The sequence below is a fragment of the Dermacentor albipictus genome, chromosome 8 (genome assembly GCF_038994185.2).
Source record: "Dermacentor albipictus isolate Rhodes 1998 colony chromosome 8, USDA_Dalb.pri_finalv2, whole genome shotgun sequence".
NCBI classification, from domain to species: domain Eukaryota; kingdom Metazoa; phylum Arthropoda; class Arachnida; order Ixodida; family Ixodidae; genus Dermacentor; species Dermacentor albipictus.
Window position 1 is genome coordinate 123,917,876 of NC_091828.1, and position 25,035 is coordinate 123,942,910.

At 46.1% G+C, this 25,035-nt stretch overlaps 1 protein-coding gene across 2 annotated transcripts in view; it reads left to right on the top strand.

The window, feature by feature from the left end:
- Window positions 1–1,402: 1,402 nt before the first annotated feature.
- LOC135918337 (uncharacterized) overlaps window positions 1,403–25,035 on the top strand; it is a 40,425-nt gene continuing 16,792 nt past the window's right edge. For both annotated transcript variants that reach the window (XM_070524405.1, XM_070524404.1), the window contains exons 1-6: window positions 1,403–1,540; window positions 3,705–3,875; window positions 6,392–6,461; window positions 11,265–11,457; window positions 19,895–20,350; window positions 21,726–21,948. In XM_070524405.1, coding sequence (XP_070380506.1) covers window positions 6,417–6,461; window positions 11,265–11,457; window positions 19,895–20,350; window positions 21,726–21,948 — 917 coding nt within the window. In that variant the 5' untranslated portion in view covers window positions 1,403–1,540; window positions 3,705–3,875; window positions 6,392–6,416. The remainder of the gene's footprint in view (window positions 1,541–3,704; window positions 3,876–6,391; window positions 6,462–11,264; window positions 11,458–19,894; window positions 20,351–21,725; window positions 21,949–25,035) is intronic.

The window sequence follows — 25,035 nt, forward strand, 5'->3', positions numbered from 1 at the left end:
ACACGAATCTCGATAGGAGTGAAAAGATAACGTTATCACCTGTCTAGATACATCATATCTTAAACTCTCGCAGTAGTACGTGGCTATCGTAACGCTAAGTGCAATGTCATAAGGCGCAGAACGCGTGACTCCAACACTAGGTGACGGAGTGGACGATATGCGCATGCCCATTACGTAGGCTTTCTCTACCAGTCCTATATCTAGCAAGCTAGGCGATTATTATATCTTGTCCTAACCAGTGTGGCCGCAATCTGGCTAGTAGCACTGATAACGCTTAGGCACGCGTTAATAAAGCTAAAGCTTGGAAAGGGCGAGAAAGGGAGGTTTGCAGGAACGATATCACCAGTCCAAATGCTGGCGCCATTATTATCAATTCCAATCAGAGGTCCGCCATCTTGGGTCAGACCACATGTGCGCAGAAGTGCCGCTTGCAGTTTTTCCATTCATTCAAGAACTCCACTACGATATAGTCTGTGCTGCCTGTGGTTTTGCGAAGCAAGGGTATACTTACGAGGACTGTGACTCCTTAGATTCTGAAGGGAAAGAAAGGGGCAAAACCGACAAGTTAAGCACGCTCTCTCGTTTGTTAGACGCATGGAGAGACTTTGAACGGCGCGGTGAATAGTATACTACCGGCACAAGAGGCCGTTAATGTAAAGGGGCGCAACTAAAGAGAAAATCAGGTTAAGGTGTTTTACCTTAATAAATTACATCTTTACAATGCCGAAAAATGAGCCGCTCTTACAGTCAGAGGAACCTTGATGAGCCAGAAAGTACAGCCAGAAACTCAACAAGGGCGGGGACTCCACTTTGAAGTTCCCGCACAAGCTCACGGCGACGTAATCAATTTTCGCGGGTTCTGCTCTGACTTAGCTAATTCTTGCATAGACACCCTATACGTAGATTTCATTCGCGCTAATTAACTACAGTGTACTCGAAAGGCAACGACAGAACTTATAAACTTTCAGGAACTACAGTACTGCACCATTGTTGAGGAGAATCAGCGTTAAAAGACGACGTGCACACAGGTAGATCGGACAAACATAAAAACTGCTTACTCATTCTTACTACTGCGCCAAAGGCTCGAATTCTGGTTAATACATTGAAGCTCGCGACCTCCCGCTGACGTTAATACCACTTGGGTATTAGAGCAACATTTAAGAAGAATGAAAACTTTGGCGTTTGTTTTCTTTTTTAATTAGTCAACCCATTACCTCGAAATTAACCAAAGTAGAGCTTTAGAAAGACACTTGGCATGCTTCACTATTTGATGTTTCTCTTTTTCAGACTTTAAAATTAGACGAACAGATCTTGCCGTGTGCCGCAGCGTATATATATATATATATGTGCCGCATGCATGCATGGCGCGTGGCCGGCCAAGACTCGGCGGCCGACGCCTTCCCGACTCACCCTCATCGTACAGCAACGACCCGCTCTCTGCCGGGTTGTAGCCCTGGCTGTAACCCACTGGCTCGCTGTACACGAATTCTTCGTACTGCATGCTGGCAATGAAACTGATCACCTGAAGTCGGAAAGAAAGGTCAATACGAATGAAATTCATTCAAAACTTTACCACTTTTGCAGTATGTTTGGGTGTCTGTCCGTATGTGACCGCTTTCAAATATCGCTTGACAAAAGATGTCCACTAGTTCGTGCCACTAAGTATGCGCTGGCTGCTGGATCATCCTGGATCCAGCAGCCAGCGCATCCAGAAACCTGGATCACTGAGTACGTCTGGCGGGGTGTGTATGTATGTAGGGTAAATAAAGATATGCGTAGCTGCAAAGCTGTAAACGTGGCCGTGTAGTTTTTCGTGCTCCCAACTCTGAAAGGAGATTTGTCGCGCATACGACGCACTGCAGCACTCCACTCACCGATTGAAACTGAAAAACCGTTCCGGAAGCAGAAGCTGGCTCGAAAACGACCGGTGCTTTTGGACACAGCCGAGGACGCGCGCGAGCGCACGAGAAGTGGGGCGATGATGGTGACAATGATGATGATGATGATGATGATGATGATGATGATGATGATGATGATGATGAATCAGTACATGATGATAGCGATGATTCGCAGTCTAATGCAAGTACCCACCCTACCGAAAGTACTCCGGATTCCTAATATCTTCTATAATTAATTACATATCATAGGACATATGGAAAAAACCTGTTTTTATATGGAATCCTATGTTCCATATCGGATCATTGGATACGAGAGTTATGGGGCGTACAGATTTTACAGTAGAGCAGAGCGGGACATTCATCAGGAAGCGGGTGGTACATGGTGGAAGTGGATGGTCAGTGATGATTAGGATGAGGATGGTGATGTTAGAAATCGCATAAACCAATAGAGGATGGCGTTGGTTGGTGTTACGCAAACCCTCTTATTCAAACATCGGTCCGGGGGTCTCGTCTCCTAGTCCTATGCCACAAGGAACCCAGGCCAGAATCTCTGATATGTACGAGAAGAGCGAGGTAGAAAAATGGGCGAGTTGGAAAGGATGCGCACTTAATCAGCGCGAACACAACAGAAGACACCGAGCTAGAAGGGAATAGGACGAGCGTTGAGGACCTACGCTCGTCGTGGGTCCCTGTAACGCTGTGTATTCCATTGTTTCCGAGCTCATAAAGAAGTATGCGAAAAGAGCGAGTAGTCAGTTGTGGCGAAGGCCGTACACAACACGATCAGAGGCCGTCTGGATCACTAACGTATATGTGCCGTCAAACAAGGTGTTTTGCTGTGTGAAGTTCTAGGACACTTCCAGAATAGTGGGGAGAACTTTACCATTTGAACGGCGGTATGAAGAAGAAATGATGGTTGCAAATGCAAGGAAAACACGAAAGGAGAAGAACAGAGGTGCCTTAGAAAAGTTGTCGGTCTAGCAAGAGGGGCAGCATCGACTATTCCAAGTCTTCTCAGCATCTCATTTCACGTTAAACTTACCCGCCCGATTCTTTGGCTAACCTACCATAGCGGGTCTGAGACAAAGCAAGAAAAGTGGGCTAACATATCAAGACGTTCGGAGAAATTACTGCACAGGGGATATTTTGCTGTCTTTATTGTAAAGTTTTTTTTGCCAGCACGTGTCGCAACATGCCTAGTACCTCAAGCCACTCCTGACATATAGAAAGATTGTTATGATGGCGACGGCATGCACAATCACTCTGGTTGTCTGTTCAGATGGTATTACGAGAGTTTTAGCTTATTTCACTGACGTCTACTATCTCGTTCTTGGTCCATCCCTCATCATGAACGCGCATTATCTTTCAAACGCAAAAAAATACAAATGGTGCTACTTTAAAAAACATCTCTTTTATATAATTTCGTGACTTCTTTCTTTCATTTCTGTTTTGATATACCGCTGCAACCTGTAAGAAAACCCGCGATATCTCTTTTCTCATACATTCCACTTGCTCGCACTCTACCTTGTGTATTTATATTCTTTTTATGCCTCAGAGCAAACTATACCAACACGTCTCTGCTTTGTTCAATTGTCATGTTGGTTTTTTTTTCGTAACCGAGTTACGTATTATGTCTACATCCTGCTAAGACCGTATTCTTGGCTCTTCTCACGCTCCACAATTTAAATCTAGTTTGGCTTTACTACTAAGCATACGAAAAACCACCTGCTTCTTGGCCAATCCCCCTTAGTGGGTATGCGCCACTGTCTGGGACACAAGACAAGGCAAGACAAGACTCTTCCCCAGCCGTGGGTTTATGCTACCTTCCAGTGCCATCATCATTCAATTAAGCACGTTCCTCGAGCTTCCTAGCACGTCCTCTCGTTCGAACGAGCACGGGCATCGGTCAGGAAGCAGTCCTAGCGCAAGTTGAAGCTGCAGCTGTTCCAGTTTTTCGTCCAGTACCGATTTATCTCGGTGAGTGCGCCTGCACGTACGCTGCCGATTTCACCGAACCCGTACCTTTGATTTTCACTGGCGCCATTATAGTTAACGAATGATAGCCATAATTTCTAGGCCTAGTTCACCTTGCGGCTAAATATGCACTCCGCACACAGACGCGAAGTACAGCTGTACGTAATCACGGTTTCACCGGTAGCTGGTTCACAATATACACCACAAGGTGTTTGAACCCATTACCTCCCAGCTTCGAAGGAATGAATGATGTTTTTTTTTTTCACTCATGAGACGCGCCATTACAGGAAGGGAGGAGGCTCGATGGAATGAAGAGTCTTTTTTCTCTAATATTGCGAGGTGGTATGCCTTAAAGGGGCTGACAACCGATTTTTAAGGGCCTAGTTTTTTTTTTTTTTTTATGGCGCAACGCAAGACTCACCATCGCTAGCGTTTGCACTTGCAGCATTTACTTCCAAAAGCGCGTGGATGTTTTGTAAGCAGATTTTTTTTCGATCTCAGCAGCCTTAAAAAAAGCAAGCGTCCCTCTTCCAGCAACTCTGAGAAGGGAGAGCGATACCGATAGCCTGCCTCGCAAACTGTGAAGGCCGCCCACCGTTCTGCTTTCAAAAGAGTGAGCGCCACTGTGGTTAACCGCCTACATTTTGACCTTTTCAATCACATTTGAAAACAATAAGCTGGTACACAAAGTTGGCTTTGTCATAATACCTTTCTTATATTCGTGTCGCGTTTGCCCCTAAGTAAATGCCTACATAATGGCTGGCTGGACCCCGTCGTCGTTATTCTGTCGATAGACGAGCCAAGCCAACTCGCCGTAAAGGAAGGCGAAGGCAGCGCCACCTTTCTGCTCACTGCAAACGAAGGCACATCTGCAAATTGTAAGTTACAAAAAGTTATAGCGGCGAAAAATGTAGTGCATTCTAATACTATTAGACAGACCAGGAACTGCGTAGACGAATAGTAGGTCACGGTATAGACCACTTTTGCATCTTGATGTTTTTGCCACGTGTTGAGCCAATGGTCAGTTGTCGCGACATTTAGTGAGGAAATGACAAAGTGACAAGTGACAAAGTGAGTTCACGTTTGATGAGAAAAAATATGCCTCGTTTTAACCAATACAAGGTAATCTTCCCACCAGCGGGGTGGTCTCGATTCATGTTCTGAGCGATTATCTGTCCCTTTAAGGGATAACAACGTGGACTTTGAGGGACAACGCGCAGGGTTCCTAAGTAATATTGTCCCCTTGATGTTCTTTAATGGTCACCCTGAGCATGGATACAAATGTTTTGCTACCGCATTTCAAAGATATATCAGGTCCTGTAGAATTCAGATTCTATGGATAATCAGGTTCTACAGGCCACCGTTGTCCCTCTACGGTGACCCGTAGAGATTCCGGGCCCCCATGGCCCCGAATCGAACCCACGAATTGTGTTCAGTTCCGGAACGCCGCAACCTGCGCAGTGACACCGGAATTAATAATAGACTGACTGCTTGATTGAAATTTATTCGATAAGCTTACCGAAGACTTATTCAGAGAAAAGAGATAACGGTGATGAGTCATGGCTGACTGTGCAAGCCCGTCTTAGCTTATCCTAGGTGTGAGTTCGAAACTTCGGAAATGTCGACAGGGCGTAGCCGGACGCTGAGCTCACTTGGTGGTGGATTAAGTGACATCTGAACAGTGATCACGGGCACCCTTTGGAACATGTTGTTGTTGTTGTTGTTGACTGTGCTGGTTTCACGTTCAACTAACGCTCGGTAATGTATAGGAAATCTCTATTCTCAGTGCGTAGGGCGGAGTATGTCTGCCCCTGACAACACATCAGTGTCGCCGTTAGGCTACCTTATTGCTATTTAGCTTATGTGTGACCTAGGCTGCCTGGTACATTGTTGCTTTTGGCACTTAATTGACGTATTTTGCGAGTTTAAGCTGCGATCACCCATTGAGCAGTGAGACTGTACTCCGGTCACTGCAATCCTTACACGACACAGACTGACGTATTTATTTATTAACCCTTTAAGAGCCAAGTAAAAAAAAAAAACTTGACCTAAAATGTTTTCATTGTTTTATTTCTTCTTTATGCTCAAATACAACACCAAATGAAATAATAGCTTCTCTAAAGAAGTGATGCAAATCACACGCACTGTGGGAGTAAACGAAGCTTTGTGTTATGCCGACGTGGTCGCCATGAACGCCAAGCCGGGCACGGAGGACGTAGGGCACGCCGAGACGGCGGCCTGAAGCCAGTACTCAGACGTAGGCGGGTACCGAGGCGAAGAACCAGCTTTATTTGCGAGCAGCCTATACACCAGAACACCGTGAATTCAAAGCGCGCCGCCATATTGATGAACGCTGGTCGCGCCATCTATCCCAAGCGCCGCGAAGTAGCAGGCCTGGGCTGCCACACCGGGAGATGCGGCCCGTAGCGAAAGCGAAACTTGGGGGCTTTTAAGCTGGGCGGAAGGCGTGTTTCGCGTTTTTTCTAACCTGTCATTTTCGCTGTCTCGATTCAATCAAGCTTCAAGAGCTCACGCAAGTCCGCAATGGCCACGCTGAGTTCGGCGCAGGTTAGAGAAGCGATGCGTCGGGTAAGTACGCTATTACGTTCGTACAAACCGCGCGCTATATGCTAGAACACGTGTGAGCTTTTTAGCACGTAACCTGTGAAGGAATTCACAGCATTGTGTTGGTGGCATATATTATTAAAGCACGCAGAACATTGTCCTCTGCACTTTCAGTTTGGTCTTGTTTGTCATGGTCGCTACTGGGTTGGCCGCGTTTGGCAACCAACTGGCGAGGTCGTTTGACTGCGCTTACAGCCTGCCTGATTAGCAGACGCCTGCCCTTCACCACCTGCACATTGAAAACAAAATAGACGTTATAGTAAGAATGGCTGTAGTTCTTTCCCATGCCATCACTGTTGCGAAGATATAAAGTCCTCTCAAAATGAAATAGAAGATACACCAGGACAATTGTATCGTGCAACCACTTAAGAGTACAACATTCAGAACACAAGCCTACAGTACTCGAACAAGCAGCATATGATGCTAAACCTGCACTCATTGGAAAATGAGGAACTACAGTAGTTATAATGTTCAACTACAGGTGCAGTCAAAGCCCGTATAACAGGGCAAGCATGACAGATGCAGGTGTTGTACAGTTGCACAAACCATGACAGGGCACATAAAATTACTATCCCTACTTAAAGCTGTATCATCAGGGACCCCTTTGGTAGAAGACAACAACCGCACCTGCATTCCAAGAAATTAGCCCGACCAACTCCAGCTACCTGATATCAGACCTGTTTCGCTTGTGCGAGGCCATATCGGATTGTTGGCGCTCCCTTAGAAAAGAAAACTAAAAAAAAAAACTGGTGAGAACGCGCAAAATTTTGTTACAAAATACAACAATAATTAAGCACCTTATTTTCCTCGCCATATTAATGGAAAAATTTTGCGCTTTGCCCCGCATAACAGCCCGCACGCTGTTTAAAGCTCAGGAGGCTCAAATGAATTCGTTACGAATGACACCTGCAACATCAGCTCGTAAAGACAGGCGCGCTGCAACAACACCTTCGGCGACGAGCAGTCGTCGTTTACGTTTTTGTGCACGCATGCTACGTGACGAGCTGACTTCGGTTAACTTTCATTAGCAATAACGCTCACCAGCAGGGCAACATACTATTGCCTACAACTTGTCGTTCACGCTTAATGGTCATGCCGTGCACCAGCTGCAAGTATCGCTAACCGCAAACTCAACTGTTCCGCTTAACCGTCGGGAGCTCTGCCTGAATGAAAACACGAAAAGGCTTCCCTTATTGTTATAGCCAAGGCGAAGCACCGGCGCGGGATTCTGCTCTGTAGGCTTCTTGTCCAGAAAGTGCTCGGAGCAAACCTGCGTGTTACACATACAGTGAACTCTCACTTGAGTGAACTTCAAGGGACCAAAGGAAATAGTTCACTTAACTGAAAGTTCATTAAACCTAATATTCACTAGACCAACATAAGACATAGCACACAGAGTCAAAAGTTCGAAGTGCAATTCATGGAGCAAAAGACATAGCATCCATAGTGTTAGAAATGTGTGAAATGGAATTTGTACATATCAACAAGTACAAGGTTCATAACAGTTATAATGCTGCCTCTCTCACTTAGAAAAAAAATCAGTAATCTTCTTCTGCACTTGTACTTTTGAAGCACCAAATAGTCAATGTTTTTGTACATTTCTTCTGGCACAGTTTGCTGTTGAGACAAAAAGTCTCTCAACTTTTCAATGTAGCCTACAACCTCAGCTAGAGTTATAGGGCTTGACACTGGCTCGGCGATGTTACTTTGTTCATGGCCTCCGAGATCACATGCTTGCTCCTTTTGTGCGGGCGATCTCGGAGGCCATGCCTCGTTGCCGTTCGTTTTCCGCGCCGCCGCTTTGCCCCAGGGGCGCTGTACCGCCAGCGACGTTACGTTGCCGATCGTAAAAATAACGTAAAAATAAGCCTTGGTCCTCTGAGTGAGTTTGTTAAACTGAAATATTGACTGTTCCGAAATTCGTTTAAGTGAAGCATTTTTGCATAGAATCTATAAGAAAACTGCCAGGGATTTCTAAAAAGTTCGTTATTCTGAAATATTCGATAAACCGACGTTCGTACAACTGAGAGTTTACTGTATTACGTTCGTCGGGCGCAAAAGTTCAACGCGGCACCAAAATATACACAGATCGAATACTCACTCGTGCATTTTCACTGGGTTGGTAGTTCTTCCTATTCACTGCAGCTATCCACCGGTGGCGCAGCTCGTCATTCTTCGTTGCGGATGGAAATCGGTGCAGGCTGAAAACACCGCACCGGCACGATTTCCTACGTGTGTTGTGCTCTTCGCAAACAGCGCTAAGCAACCTGCTCCTTTTGCGCTGGTTGTTTTGGCATTCAAACACGACGCAATGATGCCCAGATGACTTCTTGTACTTTGGATCCGCGTGAACGGGCACATTTCCTCACTTTGGATTCCTAGAGCTGGCGCTTGCCATGTCTACTGGTCGCCGGCGAACACACTTTGGCAGCCCAGTACAAAATGGGCGCTGGTCGACCGGGCAATCCGGGTGCGAGAGTATGCGTTCGGTTAGTCTGGGCATACTATGGTCTGGGTCACCCGCCGTGGTTGCTCAGTGGCTATGGCTGCTGAGCAAGAAGTCGCGGGATCGAATCCCGGCCATGGCGGCCGCATTTCGATGGGGGCGAAATGCGAAAACACCCGTGTACTTAGATTTAGGTGCACGTTAAAGAACCCCAGGTGGTCGAAATATCCGGAGCCCTCCACTACGGCGTGCCTCCTAATCAGAAAGTGGTTTTGGCACGTAAAACCCCATATTTAATTACTTTAATTAATTATGGTCTGGGTGCGAGACGAGCGTGTGCTGGTATATAAGACTCTGAACACTCCGACAGCGCCCTCTAAGGCTCAATCAGCTTGGTTCCGAAACCACAATATACCACCGTGATTACGATGTACTTAGCAGCGATGTTGGCGGCGAATGTTTAATTTATTCTACTTTTAGTCCAACACTAGAGGGGTGAGTTACGTTAAACGTTACGTTACGTGCACCACTGCTGTTTGTCTGCGTAGTACACGGAACACACAGGGGAGGTGTTCGCTTGAGTCGTTGTAGTGCGCCATACTTCATAATCTCTCAGATGGTTGAGCAATTTACATGGCAAGTGCCAGAAGCACAACCGATTTATGGGGCACACCGTAGTGGCGAACTCCAGATTAATTTTGGCACCGTGGTGTTTTTTAACATGTCCCTAAATCTAACTGCATGAGCGCCGAAATGTGGCTGCCGTGGTCGGCATCAAACCCGCAACACCGAGCAATGCCATAACCGCAAAGCTACCACGGCGGGCACAGAAGTGTTCGTTTGACGTGTGACCGTTTCCGTAGTGTCGCCTATACGCTACGGGGCGCTTTGATACGGCTCTGCTTCTGCACGCCCTGCGCAAGTTGCCCGCTTGACAAATTTTCATGGTGCTCATTTTTCAGAAATAACAGAAACGTACCGTACCGTAACTTGAACTTAAATGTATCCCGTTAGCCCGCAACTGTTGTCATCTATATAGAAGTAGTGTTTCCGTGCCTTCTCACGTAACCTTCTGCTTATCCCCACCCCTTGTATTGGAACTGCGAGCGAAGAGTGACAATGCTGTTGTTATATAGTATTAAATTAGGGGGACACGAGCACTGGTCTCAAGCGCTAGGGTGCCAGAAAGGCCTGTGTCCCCCCTAATCTAAAAATCTCTATTCACTCGTTTCGCGACTGCGTCGGTTTCTGCCTCCTCTCCTCACGCCTTTCTATCATTCTGTCTAGCTTCCCTCTGTACTTGCACACGTTAGTAGAAAGGTTAGTGCTGCAACTTCTGTAATGGTGTTGTGTGGGGTCACGGATAATTACAGCTGTCAAGTGGCTAGTGTGGCGACGTCCAGGGAGCTCGAGAGGGCATTGTGCATGTTCCACGTGGTGCAAAGGTCCACACGAGTTTCTCACGTCGCCTTTTCTCTCCACCGTGCTCCCGTCATGTATACACACGCTCTGAACCACCCCCAACGCGGTAGCAATAAATAGCAATAAACCCCTCTACCCCCAACTTCTGCTGGAGCCAGACAGCAACAGCAGAAGTTAGAAAGTCGAAAGAAGAGCCGCAAAGGCTTCGCTTTAATAAAAACTAAGCGAGATAGAGTAGGTGAAAAATCAATGAATCAATTTTTTATTTTCTCTGAAATATTGTTGACCAGCTGGTTAAAAGTTAATACATGGTCGAAAACTCGTTCAATTATGTACATACCTTAACGTAAATTGAAAGGCGAACACTAATATCTGGACTTGTCTAGTTTTTGCGGATGTTTTTGATAGGTCAATAAAAAAATGTTGAGTTGCCACTCAAAGGGTAAAGAAGCGAAATTCCTGTGTTAACTCCGATTAGGTGTGGGCTTTTAAGTCCACAGGTCCATAAACTCGCTTATTTGTCGGCTCACTCACTCATCCACACTCACACGGACTTCTGAGCCTTTGTCTGAGTAAGCTCAAGTGTGTTTTAAGGGTATGAGGATTAGTGAGCTCGGACGAGTATAATTTCATTAAGTCTTAGTCCGAGTGAGCCCTGCTTAGTAGCATATATGGTAACTCTGAATTCGAGTGAGCCCTAAGCAAAAAAAGGAATCATATTTTGTGAATGAGCCTGGGCGAGTTCCATTTTATTTGCTCACCCAGGTTCCAATCTTTGTTTCTACTTTGTCTTCATTTTTCGATAAATTTTCTTAAGTGTCTGAAGTTCCTAACCTGAACCCTCATCCATGACACCGTTGCTGACGTTTCTAGTGGATAATCAGTGTATCACTTTTCAGGCTCATTCTGCCGGCCTGAATTTCTGGGTGCCAGAGCCTTACCATTCACCTTATAGCCATACGGCCCACGTCCGCTCAGCATATGGCCAGCCTGCATATGACGAGACGCCATACGGTGAAGAGCCATACGGTCAAGCGCCGTACGAACAAGCGCCATACGACCAGGCGGACCTGCAGAGAGCTACCGCCAAAGGTATCTGGAATGGCAATCGCCGTATGCATATTGTAATACAAGCCGCGTGTTTGCGAAACAAAACTGGAGGCAGCTTAAGCCTCGCCTTTAAGATTGGAACGCGATAGCATTCAACGACCCCGGACTGCTTTTCACGCTTCCCGGCAATCTGCAGCTTATGTAGCGTTTACCGGGAAACGCTGGCTGCGAACGCTATGCACGAAGCCGAGCTTTCTGGTAGAAACGCGGCCTCTTACGTGGGTCGATCTCCTGCTGTTGTTTCGCGCGTTTCAGTCTGAGAAGAGATAACATAAAAGATACGCCGTCAATGTTTTTCATTACATTCGTTTGTGGGCTCCCGTTCTCAATATTCCGAGGAATAACTTTTTAAAGAATGAAAGACAAGGGGTGAGCAACTTTGGTGGCAGAAGAGTGGTTGGGTATGCGTGGTTCGGAATATTGTCCGAAATTCGTTTCGCCGAAGTGACATCCGACGCTGGACCGCGGACGGGGCAGGCCGGATGCCGACGCCGTATTTGCTGCGACTCGGGGGTTCTCTACGCTATCGCGCTAAATGGAAAAGATAGAGGCTTAGGGATGTATATAGTTCGCGAAATAAAAAAAAACTCCCGAATACAGCGATATTTCAGGGCTTCCTTTTGGGATTCGGAGCGCTTTGGTCTTGGCCAATTAATTTTTCTAAGTCTAACTAAAGGCTAAATCTATAAACTAGATGTAGGTCTACAGATTATATTTATGCAGTCTGGGGGGTATACACGACATATAAAAATTTAGAGAACCGACATGCTAAATTGTACAAGAATGTCTCTAAAGATTTTGTGAACGGTAGGAAACGCGAAAGGCTTGTGCAAACGTCAACACACTGAACACCATTTTCCAAAGCATGAGTGCCAGGTTGCCGGGGGCATAGCCAGGGCAATGGGGGACACACTTCTTGTGTAGAAAATTTCTGTGTGCTAGGTATGCCCGGCATAACACGACTTTCGAGAACACCCAAATCCCCTCTCCCCTGGTCAAGTGGGAGCCGATTGCTCCTCACCCCCTACCTCTCCGCGAACATTTCTGGCTAGGCTAGTGCCACTCGCACATCGTAGACTTGTCAACGTTGTTTATGGAACACATGGTGTGGCGCACACAGACGTACGAGAAAGAATTCCATACAAAAGATGACGCATATTGATGTTTCAGAAGAATGTAGCCAACTGCCGTGTAACGTACAATTATTCTATGCTGACTTTATTCGAATCTTCTGACCTAACATGACGCAACCTCCGACGCAAGGATCGGGCGGTGAATTGAACAGCGAAATCAAAGGTTTTCCTCGTTTATAGGAGGTCAATTCTTTTTCTGTGAAAGCAAACATCATTGCCTACCTTGAAAAGTTTTTCTTCTCAAGAAAAACCAGCGCCAAAGCAATCGGTGGGCCGCCATCTTTTATTCCTTTCGGAACGAGGCAGTATCCGGCTATTACTAATAACTAAGTTTCATCCAGCATAAATAATTCGTCTTTACTGCCAACACATCACTTCGACGTGGCGAGTTTTCACGCATTTGTGACGTCGCGTGGCAGACAGATGAAGTGAGTGCAGACTAGAAAATTTCGAGCAGTACTGTAACGCTCATGGCGAAAGACGTGTAGAGTCGTCAGTAATGTGTGTGTGTTTCTTTCCTTTCGCTTAGGCCAATCATGCATCACCAGTGTGTACACGTCATATCAGGCTTTCGCAACTTTCGCGTTTGTCGGGTGACGGACAGGCGAAGTGGTAGTGCCCTGAAAAGTGGTACTCCAATCGCGGAAGGATAGTGATAGAAATGTAATAGCAACAAATTGGCATACCTTTACGTTATGGTGTCCCAATATCGTGGGAATTTTTTTTTGTCAACAAGGTATTATGCATTCGAATGCATTCGAATGCATGCGAAGCACAGATATACTTTCATCGCACAACTGAACTGAAATATTGAACGAATTTGAAGAAAATTTGTTTAATTGAAGAGAGGATGGTTAACTCTACCAGCTGCAAGAAGCGGGATTTCGATTTAGACTGTCACATTTTAACACATGTATCGAAATATTACCTATTCAGAACTTTGTACCAAAACAGACATTGCTTTTTTTACAACTTCACTTGTTAGTTCCAGCACCAGAAGCGGTCATTTAGAGAGCTTACGGGCTATATAAAATTGGAATATATATAGTTCTATTGAAACTTCTGCAAAATACCCGCTGACGCAATTTTGGCATGTTTCGTAGCAATGCATTTATTCATCAGTTAAATATTTTCCTAGACACCTCGTAAGCATTGGATAAAGGGGCGTCATAGTAAACGATAAATGGGAACAGATCAAAACATACTATACAGGCTTAATATTTACAGTATAATAATATGCACTTAACACATTATACAAACACTCCGGCATTGCAGAAAGATGAAACACTAGTAGACATCAGTGGGAAAAAGAAAAATCATACGGTCCGCGAAGGAAGCAAAATGGCGAAAAGTAGCAGTCGCTCTAACTTCAGCCAACTAAATGACACAAGAATTTAATATATATATATATATATATATATATATATATATATATATATATATATATATATATATATATATATATATATATATATATATATATATATATATATAAGCATTAACTGAGAGGTACAAAAAAACGGTGTACTAAACGCGAAAGCGTGAAAAAAAACGGGAAAAAATACATAGTTTTGCGCCACTGTGCAGAAATATACGAGCTTATCAACTGGTGTAATTTATGTACATTTACGTCGACGAAATCAGCTAGAGCGACGAATAACCGGATTAAACGAGGAAGTAATACATCAGTATTGCCCGCTTAGCATTTTAATAGGAGCAGCATACAAAGTGGCGACTTTGTTTTTAAGTGCGAGGCATTTCTCTCCCTAGTCAGAGTAAGGTTCAGAGCAGGGTCACACTCAAGGACGCAGCGACGTTTTGATGACGCTTTTGTCTTCGGAAAATGCGTGCCAATCTCAAATAAGGTTCTGCTTAAGATAATGTGGATGTGGTGCAAATTAAGGCGGCCGGCAGCGACAGGTTATGAGCGCAGACGTTAGCTGCAACATCGACATGCCGTCTTTATCACGCCATCGTCGTCATTCCGTCATCTTCATTGCATCACCTTCATATGTCATTGCGATCGATCTTTCTTATCCGGTCACCGTAATCTCACCGCCGTTTTTATATTCCCTCGCTGTCACTGCGTTGTCATATAGCCTACGTCACGCCATGCTCGTGCCTTCGTTTTATACCATCGTCATTATTACATTGTCGTAGCGCCATCGTCGACGTCTCATCGTCAGCAGAATGTCGCCGTCATGCCGTGGCGTTCATTCCTTCACTGTCATTTTGTCGCCAGGCCGTGGTCGACATATAGTAAATTTTAGCATCGTCATTTCGTTGTCATCATGGCGTAGTCGCAGTTCCAGCTCCGCCATTCCCTCCCTTACACTATCGTCATCAATCCAGTGTCGTCATCTCGTGGTCGTCGCGTGGTCATCGTCGTCACCGCAGCGTCGCCACTCCGAGCAGCGTCGCCATCCAACGCTCGTCGCGCTTCTTCGTTACGAGAACACGCCGTCGTTCTTGCGCGTTCTATGCGACCGCATGCGACGAAATCGCACTCGTCCGGGCTCTTAGAACCGAAGCGGCGAGAGATCAAGCTCGGCCAACAAGTAGTTACGTGCCGTTACGTGCGGGAAGTGTTGTGGCGTCATCATAAACACTTAGATCGACGCGCGCGGCCTCTGTCGAGGCACTATACACGAACCAAGTGCACACGACGCGACGTGGTGGTGTCACTGACCACGTGTTCGCTAGAGAGGTTGATCTAGGAACTTGCGCGTACGTCTGGTACTTCAGTCCGCTGCTATCCGTGATGCGTAGCATCCATACGTTTCAAAAAGCATCAAGATAAGCACTTAAGAATAGCGCTTCAGATATGTACGCTTTGCCCATAGATTTTGGTCATATATATCTTTCAGAAATGCTTCGCACGACATAGATTATCATCAAGGATGGTTTGAGCATTGGTTTTCTATTTCTGATTTGCGAAGTTGTATTAGTTTTAGTTTTGCTATTGCTTCGTTAGTGATTTCCAACAGTTATAAAATATTTCATGGTTTAAATAAAGAAATGAGTTCCTTCTGGTCTGTAGTTTTAACTTTCTATTAGTTTTAAACACGAACGACATTATCAAATTCGATGCACTGTAACAGAGCGTTACTATTTCTTCGTGTTCATATATAGTAATATGAGGTAAATGATCCTTTTAAATCACTAGAACATCAACGCTGATTTCAAAGCAGCGATCTTACCTGGCAATGAATCCTAGAAGCGCATGCGCAACACACTCAAATTTTCTTTTCCTTACGTTTTTGTTGTTGTTGTTGTTGTTGTTTCAGACATGAAGGATGAGCGGTAAGTACAAATTTCAAAGGGAGCACCAGATGTTTGTAAAGTGAAATTAGCTCACATGCTTCGTCTGATTGCGTAGAATAAAATGGCCGATAATAATAATGCACTGAGCCAGTTATCCGAAACAAACACTGCTGCGCAGGTCATCAAAATCATAGCTGCAGTAAACTCACCAATACGAATTAGATGACCCAGCCTATGTTAATAACCTTTGTGTTTCACGATCATAATGCCCAGCAGAAGGACGGAACGCACTGAGCAAAGTAATGGTAATTCCAGACTGCTGTTTATCGTGTGGCGTAGCTGTTGTGGGCTTTTGTTCGCCTCAAATTTTCTTAGTCGTCTTATATTGCAAATATGCCGCGGTCCTTGTCAAATAAGGCCGAACCGGTCGCCGTTGCAAATCCGCAAAATTGATACCTAACCAAGAACCCCGTCTGTTGGTGAGCACAAACTATTTAACGTGACCTTTGCGCTTCACTGACAAGTTTAATCACCAATAGTCAGCAAGCGGACGCTCAGGAGGTGCGCACACTGCATGTGCCTTTTAGCAAACGCAGGTCATTTACGGCGGATGCATTTACGAAGTAATTAGGTCGATTTAATTTCAACGCGCGTACGCTTCGTTTGTTTACGCAGCCGGGGCTTCACCGCGGCGGCAACAGCCGTGTGCGCCGCCGTCATCTTCTTCGTAGCACTCTGCGCACTGATCGGGCTCTTCGCCTTCAATTCCGGTGAGCATTTTGTTTCTGAGTCCATGTAGGACTTCACAAGATACGTAACAGACTCGTACCACGTGTTCTTAACTGCTCACTAGGCAGTGTCATCGGCTATGGCTGAGCGTACCGCTTCGCGTGACAGATAATCGTAAAGGACGGTTCCTGCCTTTATTTTCTTTTTCTTCTACTTCTGAGTAACGGAATTGTTCGATAATTCGAGTCCTTTTATGTTGTTTTTCTGTTTTGCGAATTTCTACATGTATAGAAAGATCCGATGGTATGAATAAAGAAACAAGTTCCTACTGTGGGTAAATTTCAACTTTCTTTTTCTTTTAAATGCGAACGTCATCGTCAGGTGGGTGTAGAGAAGCTGCGTTCATTTCGCTTTTTCACGAGTGCGTCTCTCAGAGGACCGAGCGATGCGTTATCAGTTTATCAGTTATCAGGCAGGGAAACGAGGGCAGCATGTTGCCTGGCTTCGCGGTCCTCACGAAGCATTGTGCATCGCCCACTATAGCGTTCCCGCTCAGTGGCGGTGTGCAAGCTTCTTTGTATGTACGCCCTTTGGTTTTCCTGCGCAAAATTACTGTAGGGAACTCTGGCGCTGCGATCTTTCTGCTGCCATGGTAACGAAGAGTAGCATTACACGATTTTTTTTCTGACTTTCGTGCTTGGGGTTAAGTTCACTATACGCTTTATCTGCAATTATCGGCGTAACTTACGAAGTAATCCTACATATCAGTATAAGCAGAAGGCAATAGAAATGGGCGCACAAGCAGAATACCTGGCATTTGTCGCAGCTATATTTGCATTATTTCCATAAGATAAAACATTTGCAAAGTCAGAAAGAAGTTTGATGCAATGACGAAGTTTGGAAAAAGCTAGATATACAGTCTGAAGGACACTTGTCTAGAGTAGTCAACCGACCTATATAGCCATGATCTGTATAAAAAAAAAGCCGATGTCGCAATAAAACTACTCGTGGCCATTCCGCACACTATGTCCGTACGCTGCAGTGCATACACATGCGGAAGCCATGCAGCAGCTACCGCGATGAAGCGTCTGCGGATGCTTCCGCAGTCCGCAGCCAGTCACTAGACCGCTCTAGACAAGTCTGATACAGACTGCATAGCCATCAATGCCATGCTGGCCTAACCATCGTGCGTGAATCTCCCCTAGACGCTATTGCAGTGCCAGAGTTCCCCCTAGTAATTTTAGCAAGAAACTAGGTGAAGCTTAAGAACTGTGGGGATGCGCGACCCTCGCGCCTCCCCTGATGTTTTTCCCGCATAGCGCGTCTCCTGTGATCCCGCTTCGCCGCGTGGCCTGGGTGACGTCAGCGCGGCCGATGTGGTTGAAGCGCAGTCCGAGAGATGGCGCTAGTGTTGCGTTGCTGCGGGGTTACCCTCGGCGGGAGAGACAAGGGTTCGAGACAGCCAGCGGGACGGCCGTGCCGCACGTGCAGCGCGGCTCTTTCCCGGCGGGTCGACGCACGGCGGGGACGTCTCCCGCGTGCGCGCCACCCATGCTTCTGCGAGACCGCCTCGCGTGGCCGCCTTCGAACGCGCCACGATTCGCGTGACTATACACGCGAACGACCAGGCGTTGGGATCCAGCATGGGGCGAACATATTCGCTCGCGAGGACGCGGTGAGTCGGACTTCTAGATTTGTCGCGCGCCCATCGGCATGTCTTGTGGATAGCAACTCGGCTAGCAGGCATTGATGTATGAAAGGTGCAATAAATGCCCTTGTGATTGTTTGCACTACTGTGTTGTCATTCCTTTGTCCCAAGAGTACGGTGTGAGAATCCCACATCTTCAGACACCACAGAACACACGATAGCGACGCACTGTAACAACAAAGTCGGTGGTACATACACCCAGTCTGAACGCGACCGAAAGTGAATCAGCGAATTCCGCGCTTATGAGGGAATCGGTGTTCAGCGAAGCTTTCATCACTGTTCACCGAAAGTTTAGAGCAAATACAAAGTAACGTTTATTGCGCAAATGCTTTAGCGAATTAACACGTGTCAATGCAACACATTTTCACAACGCTTATAACGAATGTCGATTGTATTCAAGATCAGCTTGCGCCTTGGTGTTCTTCAAATCACGCACCGCGCCAGGAATTTCGCAACTCATTGCATTCTGTTACTCGCTTCGCAGATGACAACTATAACCATATAAGCACTCGATCCGTGCACGGAAAAAGCTTTGCTTTATATATAGCTCTTTTGGAAGCATATACAAACACATTGATTTATACTGAGTCTTCAAGTAAATGACTGCTTCTGTTTCCCTATTATCTGTGGCAATACTGCTACTGGAAACTGAAGCTGATACTGATTTTTTTTTCTTTTTGGAAATGCCTCTTACTAGCAATGAGTCGCGGTGCGTTCGTATGGAGACGCAACTGACTTTTCTATGTTGCGAATGGTGACGACAGGGAAAAAAATGCTTGAACATGGAGTTGAATGCAAGCATGAAATTCTGCTAAGAAAAAGAATGTAATAAATCATTTCAGTAAGGACAGCCTGCAAAACAATGGTATTTTATGTGGTGCACAACGAGGTTTGATGCAAACTTCGGTGTGTTAGCGTGTTAGGTCGCTTTTCCCTACTGTTCTTCCTTTTTTTTGCATGATCTCCGCTCCCCCCCATCTCCCAATGAACCTAAAAATAATCAGCACATCTATTTCAAACGGATATTACCGTTCTTTTCGCATATAATCTATAATATCTTGATATATGTAGTGATCTATTTATTGAAACCTTAGGATTGGCATGATATGCCTAAAATGTTCGTGCTTGCTGCTCGAAATATTTTCTTGATTGTTTAGGCGATGTTTCCATAAAAATGTACAAATTTGAAAGTCAATAAGAACATTCAGTGAATATTCGTAACTTCAGTGCAAAGATTATAATAAATTATTTATCGCCCTCCGACGCGTTGCAGTATTTTTTCTACGATTGAAAAGTTTTGTGTCCTCCTTTAACACGAAGTAGTGACAAGTCGGGATTGCGACATCAGTACTTAGTGAGTTCTCGCTTGAAATGTGTACCAGGTGTCTTTTTGCAGAATGCTTATGCACGAATAATAGTGCTGAGAGTAGCGGAAAGTGTTCGAAGCGAAGTAATATCACTATTCTCTCATGCGGAAGTATTCGAATCACAAGGTGACGGAAGTAACGCAGGAGGAACTGTTCCGACTTTTTTTTTTCGTTGTGCGCACGAAAGCAATCGCACGCAATTCTCCAACGATGCGCAGTAGCAGATTCTTCCTATACGACCGAGACGGGCGATACCGTGGCTTTCGGCACCGATGTTATGGAAGGCGGCGACGTCGAGGTAGTGGTGGAGGCAGTCAACACACCAGCGACGACTGCGGCAATGACTCCTGCGATGACTGCGGCTACCATTCCTGCGATGACTGCGGCTACCATTCCTGCGACGACTGCGGCTGCCACTCCTGCGATGACTGCGGCTACCACTCCTGTGACGACTCCGGCAACCACTCCTGTGACGACTCCGGCAACCACTCCTGTGACGACTCCGGCAACCACCCCTGTGACGACTCCGGCAACCACTCCTGCGACGACTCCGGGAACCACTCCTGCGACGACTCCGGCAACCACTCCTGCGACGACTCCGGCAACCACTGAGGAAAGGGTCGGCACACAGAAAACTGCGACACCTACCACGTCAACAACCGCACCCCCACAAAGTAGGTCATCGCACCCGCTACTATCTATCTATCTATCTATCTATCTATCTATCTATCTATCTATCTATCTATCTATCTATCTATCTATCTATCTATCAGGAAGTAGGTGCATCGCTCGCACGTCTGTCTGTCTGTCTGTCTGTCTGTCTGTCTGTCTGTCTGTCTGTCTGTCTGTCTGTCTGTCTGTCTGTCTGTCTGTCTGTCTGTCTGTCTGTCTGTCTGTCTGCCTGTCTGTCTGTCTGTCTGTCTGTCTGTCTGTCTGTCTGTCTGTCTGTCTGTCTGTCTGTCTGTCTGTCTGTCTGTCTGTCTGTCTGTCTGTCTGTCTGTCTGTCTGTCTGTCTGTCTGTCTGTCTGTCTGTCTGTCTGTCTGTCTGTCTGTCTGTCTGTCTGTCTGTCTGTCTGTCTGTCTGTCTGTCTGTCTGTCTGTCTGTCTGTCTGTCTGTCTGTCTGTCTGTCTGTCTGTCTGTCTGTCTGTCTGTCTGTCTGTCTGTCTGTCTGTCTGTCTGTCTGTCTGTCTGTCTGTCTGTCTGTCTGTCTGTCTGTCTGTCTGTCTGTCTGTCTGTCTGTCTGTCTGTCTGTCTGTCTGTCTGTCTGTCTGTCTGTCTGTCTGTCTGTCTGTCTGTCTGTCTGTCTGTCTGTCTGTCTGTCTGTCTGTCTGTCTGTCTGTCTGTCTGTCTGTCTGTCTGTCTGTCTGTCTGTCTGTCTGTCTGTCTGTCTGTCTGTCTGTCTGTCTGTCTGTCTGTCTGTCTGTCTGTCTGTCTGTCTGTCTGTCTGTCTGTCTGTCTGTCTGTCTGTCTGTCTGTCTGTCTGTCTGTCTGTCTGTCTGTCTGTCTGTCTGTCTGTCTGTCTGTCTGTCTGTCTGTCTGTCTGTCTGTCTGTCTGTCTGTCTGTCTGTCTGTCTGTCTGTCTGTCTGTCTGTCTGTCTGTCTGTCTGTCTGTCTGTCTGTCTGTCTGTCTGTCTGTCTGTCTGTCTGTCTGTCTGTCTGTCTGTCTGTCTGTCTGTCTGTCTGTCTGTCTGTCTGTCTGTCTGTCTGTCTGTCTGTCTGTCTGTCTGTCTGTCTGTCTGTCTGTCTGTCTGTCTGTCTGTCTGTCTGTCTGTCTGTCTGTCTGTCTGTCTGTCTGTCTGTCTGTCTGTCTGTCTGTCTGTCTGTCTGTCTGTCTGTCTGTCTGTCTGTGAAGCGCAGTAAAGGATAGCATAGTACTATTTACAGAAGAGCGAGTCGCGTACATGAATGCGATAGTCAGCCTTCCATAGCCTAAGTCATCTTTTATAACGGAAACGCGGAGCAGCTCACGTTTCCACCTCAAAGCTCAGTGCGCGTCAAATTTTGCGTCACAGCGCGTGGCATTGTCGCTCTGTCCGCGCTGCGAGCAGAGATTGAAGAGCGGCCCCTGGTGTGCACTGTGGGCGCGAGGCTCAACGCGACGCAGATGCTCCCGCCGGATGGTTTGTGCGAGTACATCTTCTTCGACTCGCTGTACAAGGACGGCCGCAACACCCTGGACGCGCCCGAACTCTACGATACCAACTTGCGTACCTTCCTCGGCGCCAGCCGAATGTACAGCCTCACGGCGTTCGGCATCGGCTTCTCCTACGAGTGAGTACGCCACAGAAACTTAAAAGTACGCTAAAGTGACACGCTAAACTAGCTCAGAAGGACACAGTGAAGTTCCAAAACGACATTTTCGTTAATTTAGTTGTGTGAGGTTGATTATTAAAACTGAAAATGAAGGTCAGTGTATCACTTCTTTTCCTTTTTTTTTATTCTCTAGCCGACACCTTCAGTACGTCAGTGTTACGTCAGAAATTTTAAAGCACTTCTCGTCTTCGGGTGGTTGTTGATCTATAAAGGCTTTTAATGCTTGCTAAGTTCAGTCTCTGGCTCATTTAGAACATAATGCAATACATCTTTCACGATGATGAAATTAACTGAGCCCGAGCAAATGCCGTCAACATTTGGGACGTCACGGTGAGTGGTGCGGGAACTTCAAGGTGGTGGCGCCACCGGTCCTTAGTTTATCCGTCTTTCATGGCTTATCAATCCTTCTCTCGACAAGATCCTTTCTTTTTGCAGCATGGTAAATTACAAATGGGGCACCACAACTGGTGCAGACGAAAGCAAATTCCAATTTTCCCCTCTACGCAAAAGCTGTCAAATAATAGAACAATGCGTTTGGTAAGCACAGCACCAATATTGATTAGGTCTGCTGCATTTAAAAGAAGTACTTACATCTGCAGTGGGTATTTATATTTACATTTTATATTTTGCATCATCTTTCTTCAAATTGTTTTTTAATTCGCAGATTTTTAAGAAACTGAACATTAAGGTTTCAGACTCTATAACTCAGAGACGAGCGCTCGTGTTTATCGTCTCCTTTGTCTCCTTCTTAAGCTGGATGTAGTTTACAGAACTGGAATATTTCTTGCTGATGGTGAGTTATAAAGGCTTGGTAACTTCGTGCGTCGTCTTACTTCCCCTTTTCTTTTCCTTTATGAAATTTCAATCTTGCTCAAAGTAAAATATTTTGCGTCAAAATAAAGGTGCAGCGATATTCTCGTCGTCACGAACAAACTGTCATAAACAACAGCGAAGCAACAACGCTGCCACGAATAATTGCTATCGTTAAGTAATACGGCAGACTTTCGCGTTCCAACTGACTTGGGGCTCCGCGGATGACTGTTATCCATGCCTGCATGCACTCTTTTTCATACCATTTACCTCCTTGTCTGCAGAATTTGACAGGCGGCTGCCGGCCCCGGGTGTTTTTGTTCCTGTTTTGTGGCATTTCACCATGCAACAGTTCTGGGCTCCTTGGCTATCCAACCGTCCTACCACCGAGAAATAACGGCGACGCAAGGAGCAATTCTGCGAAATTAGATGCATGGATACTATGAACGTACCCTTTGGAACGGGGGGGGGGGGGGTGGTTGGATCGCGCTACCAAGCTCTTGTTATTATATTGCCTAGTGTCCTGCCTATGTTTAAAAAAAGGAAAAAAATTTAAAAACGTCCACACAGAATTCCCATCATCAAGCTTCCTATAGATATATAGCAACTATATGGACACCCCAGGCGCATCATTGCCGTCGGTGTCGTCTTGAGGTTCCGGATAAAATCCAAGGGCGATAAAATCGTCGCCTCACGTCATATGCTGTATGTGCGTTGAAAGCGTACAAGGGTGAGCCGGCGACTGTGGCTCAATCACGCGCACGCAACGGCGGAAGGCGGCGAGAGAAGCGCGCTGCCTTCAGTCGCGCGCAAGCCTTCAGTGGAGAGGGGCGTAGTGGGGGGGGGGGGGGACGCACTCTACTCTGGGCGGCTCGGGCGGCCTCGTGCGCCCGGCCGGGCCACGGTGTCTTGCCATCGGCGACGGCTGCAGAGTCCGCGCTGTGCCGTCTTTTCGCAGCGCGCTTCGCGTAGATGCGAGCGCTTGCACGAAGGTCAGTTCGCTCGCTGCTGCTGCCGCATTTCCTCCCTGCAGAGTTTTGAAAGCGTGTTGCCACGGTCATCGAGTGAGATGTGTACGCGCGGCACCATGCTTGTTAATTTGGTTAGTGCACCTGTGTTTACGCGTTTACACGGCAGATAAAACTACAAAGCCTACTCTGTATGGCTGTCCACTAATTTGCTATCGCAATCGATGCTTCGCTTCTCGGGTGAAACTACGATCGTTTCCATACTTTTCTTACACCAATCTTCCAATCACCTATTACTAATCTTTATTGCGAAGATATTTTCTTTACCCTGTTCCCGCCGAAACCAAGGGCTTCAAGGAGGCCAGAGGTGCCCAAATTGACCGCTGGACAGATACCTTCACATTCTAATCAAACATGCTCAATCGTTTCCCTAGATTTGCCGCAGCAAGCACATGCTTCTTCTTCCTTCTTTTTTATCGCTTCATAAGCGTGTTCTAAGGCATCCTGATCTCGCTTCGAAAAGTAGTGAACTTCCCTTTGAGTTAACATAAATTGTTTCTTTCGTTATTTCGTTTTTCCCTTTTATGTAGTCACTCATAGCAGGTTTATTTTCCATTGCCACCACCCATGAGATTATCTCAGCCTATCTAAATTTCCGCTATATATATTCTTTGTTCCCATGTTGCTAACCAATAGGTCGCATATTTGCTAGTTAGCTTCCTGGTTATCTTAGTCCCCTGTGAATAAATGTTTTTTTTTCTGTACAATTACCTGAAAACTCTCCCAACCGATTTACTTTCTTCCGTATTCCTCAGTCATCCTCCGTAACCGATTTTACTGTCAGCTTCCCTCGCTTCAATACTCGTCCAGTGCATATCACCCTGCGCTTGCACGAAGGTCAGCTTAATTTGTAGTCTTCCCGTGAGCGCCCAGTGCGAGGCGTCTCACTGGCCTTTGGTCACCCTCGAGTCCTGATTGTACCCCTAATTTCAAGCAAAAAACCGCATTTCCAAATGTAAGTCCTCTAACTATTACACCTTTCCACATACCCTGGAGCACCTCGTACTTTTTGTATCATCATAGAACTCTGTTTCACTATGACAGCATTTCTCTTCCCCTTTGTCGTTATTGTTTTTCCCTGTGTTTCCATATATCTATTGGCTCCGTTTATTTATATGCCAATGTATTTATATTATTTTACCCGAGGTATTTCCTGGCCCTGTATTGACACTGTCTATTCACAGTTTTCATTGAATACCTTAACACC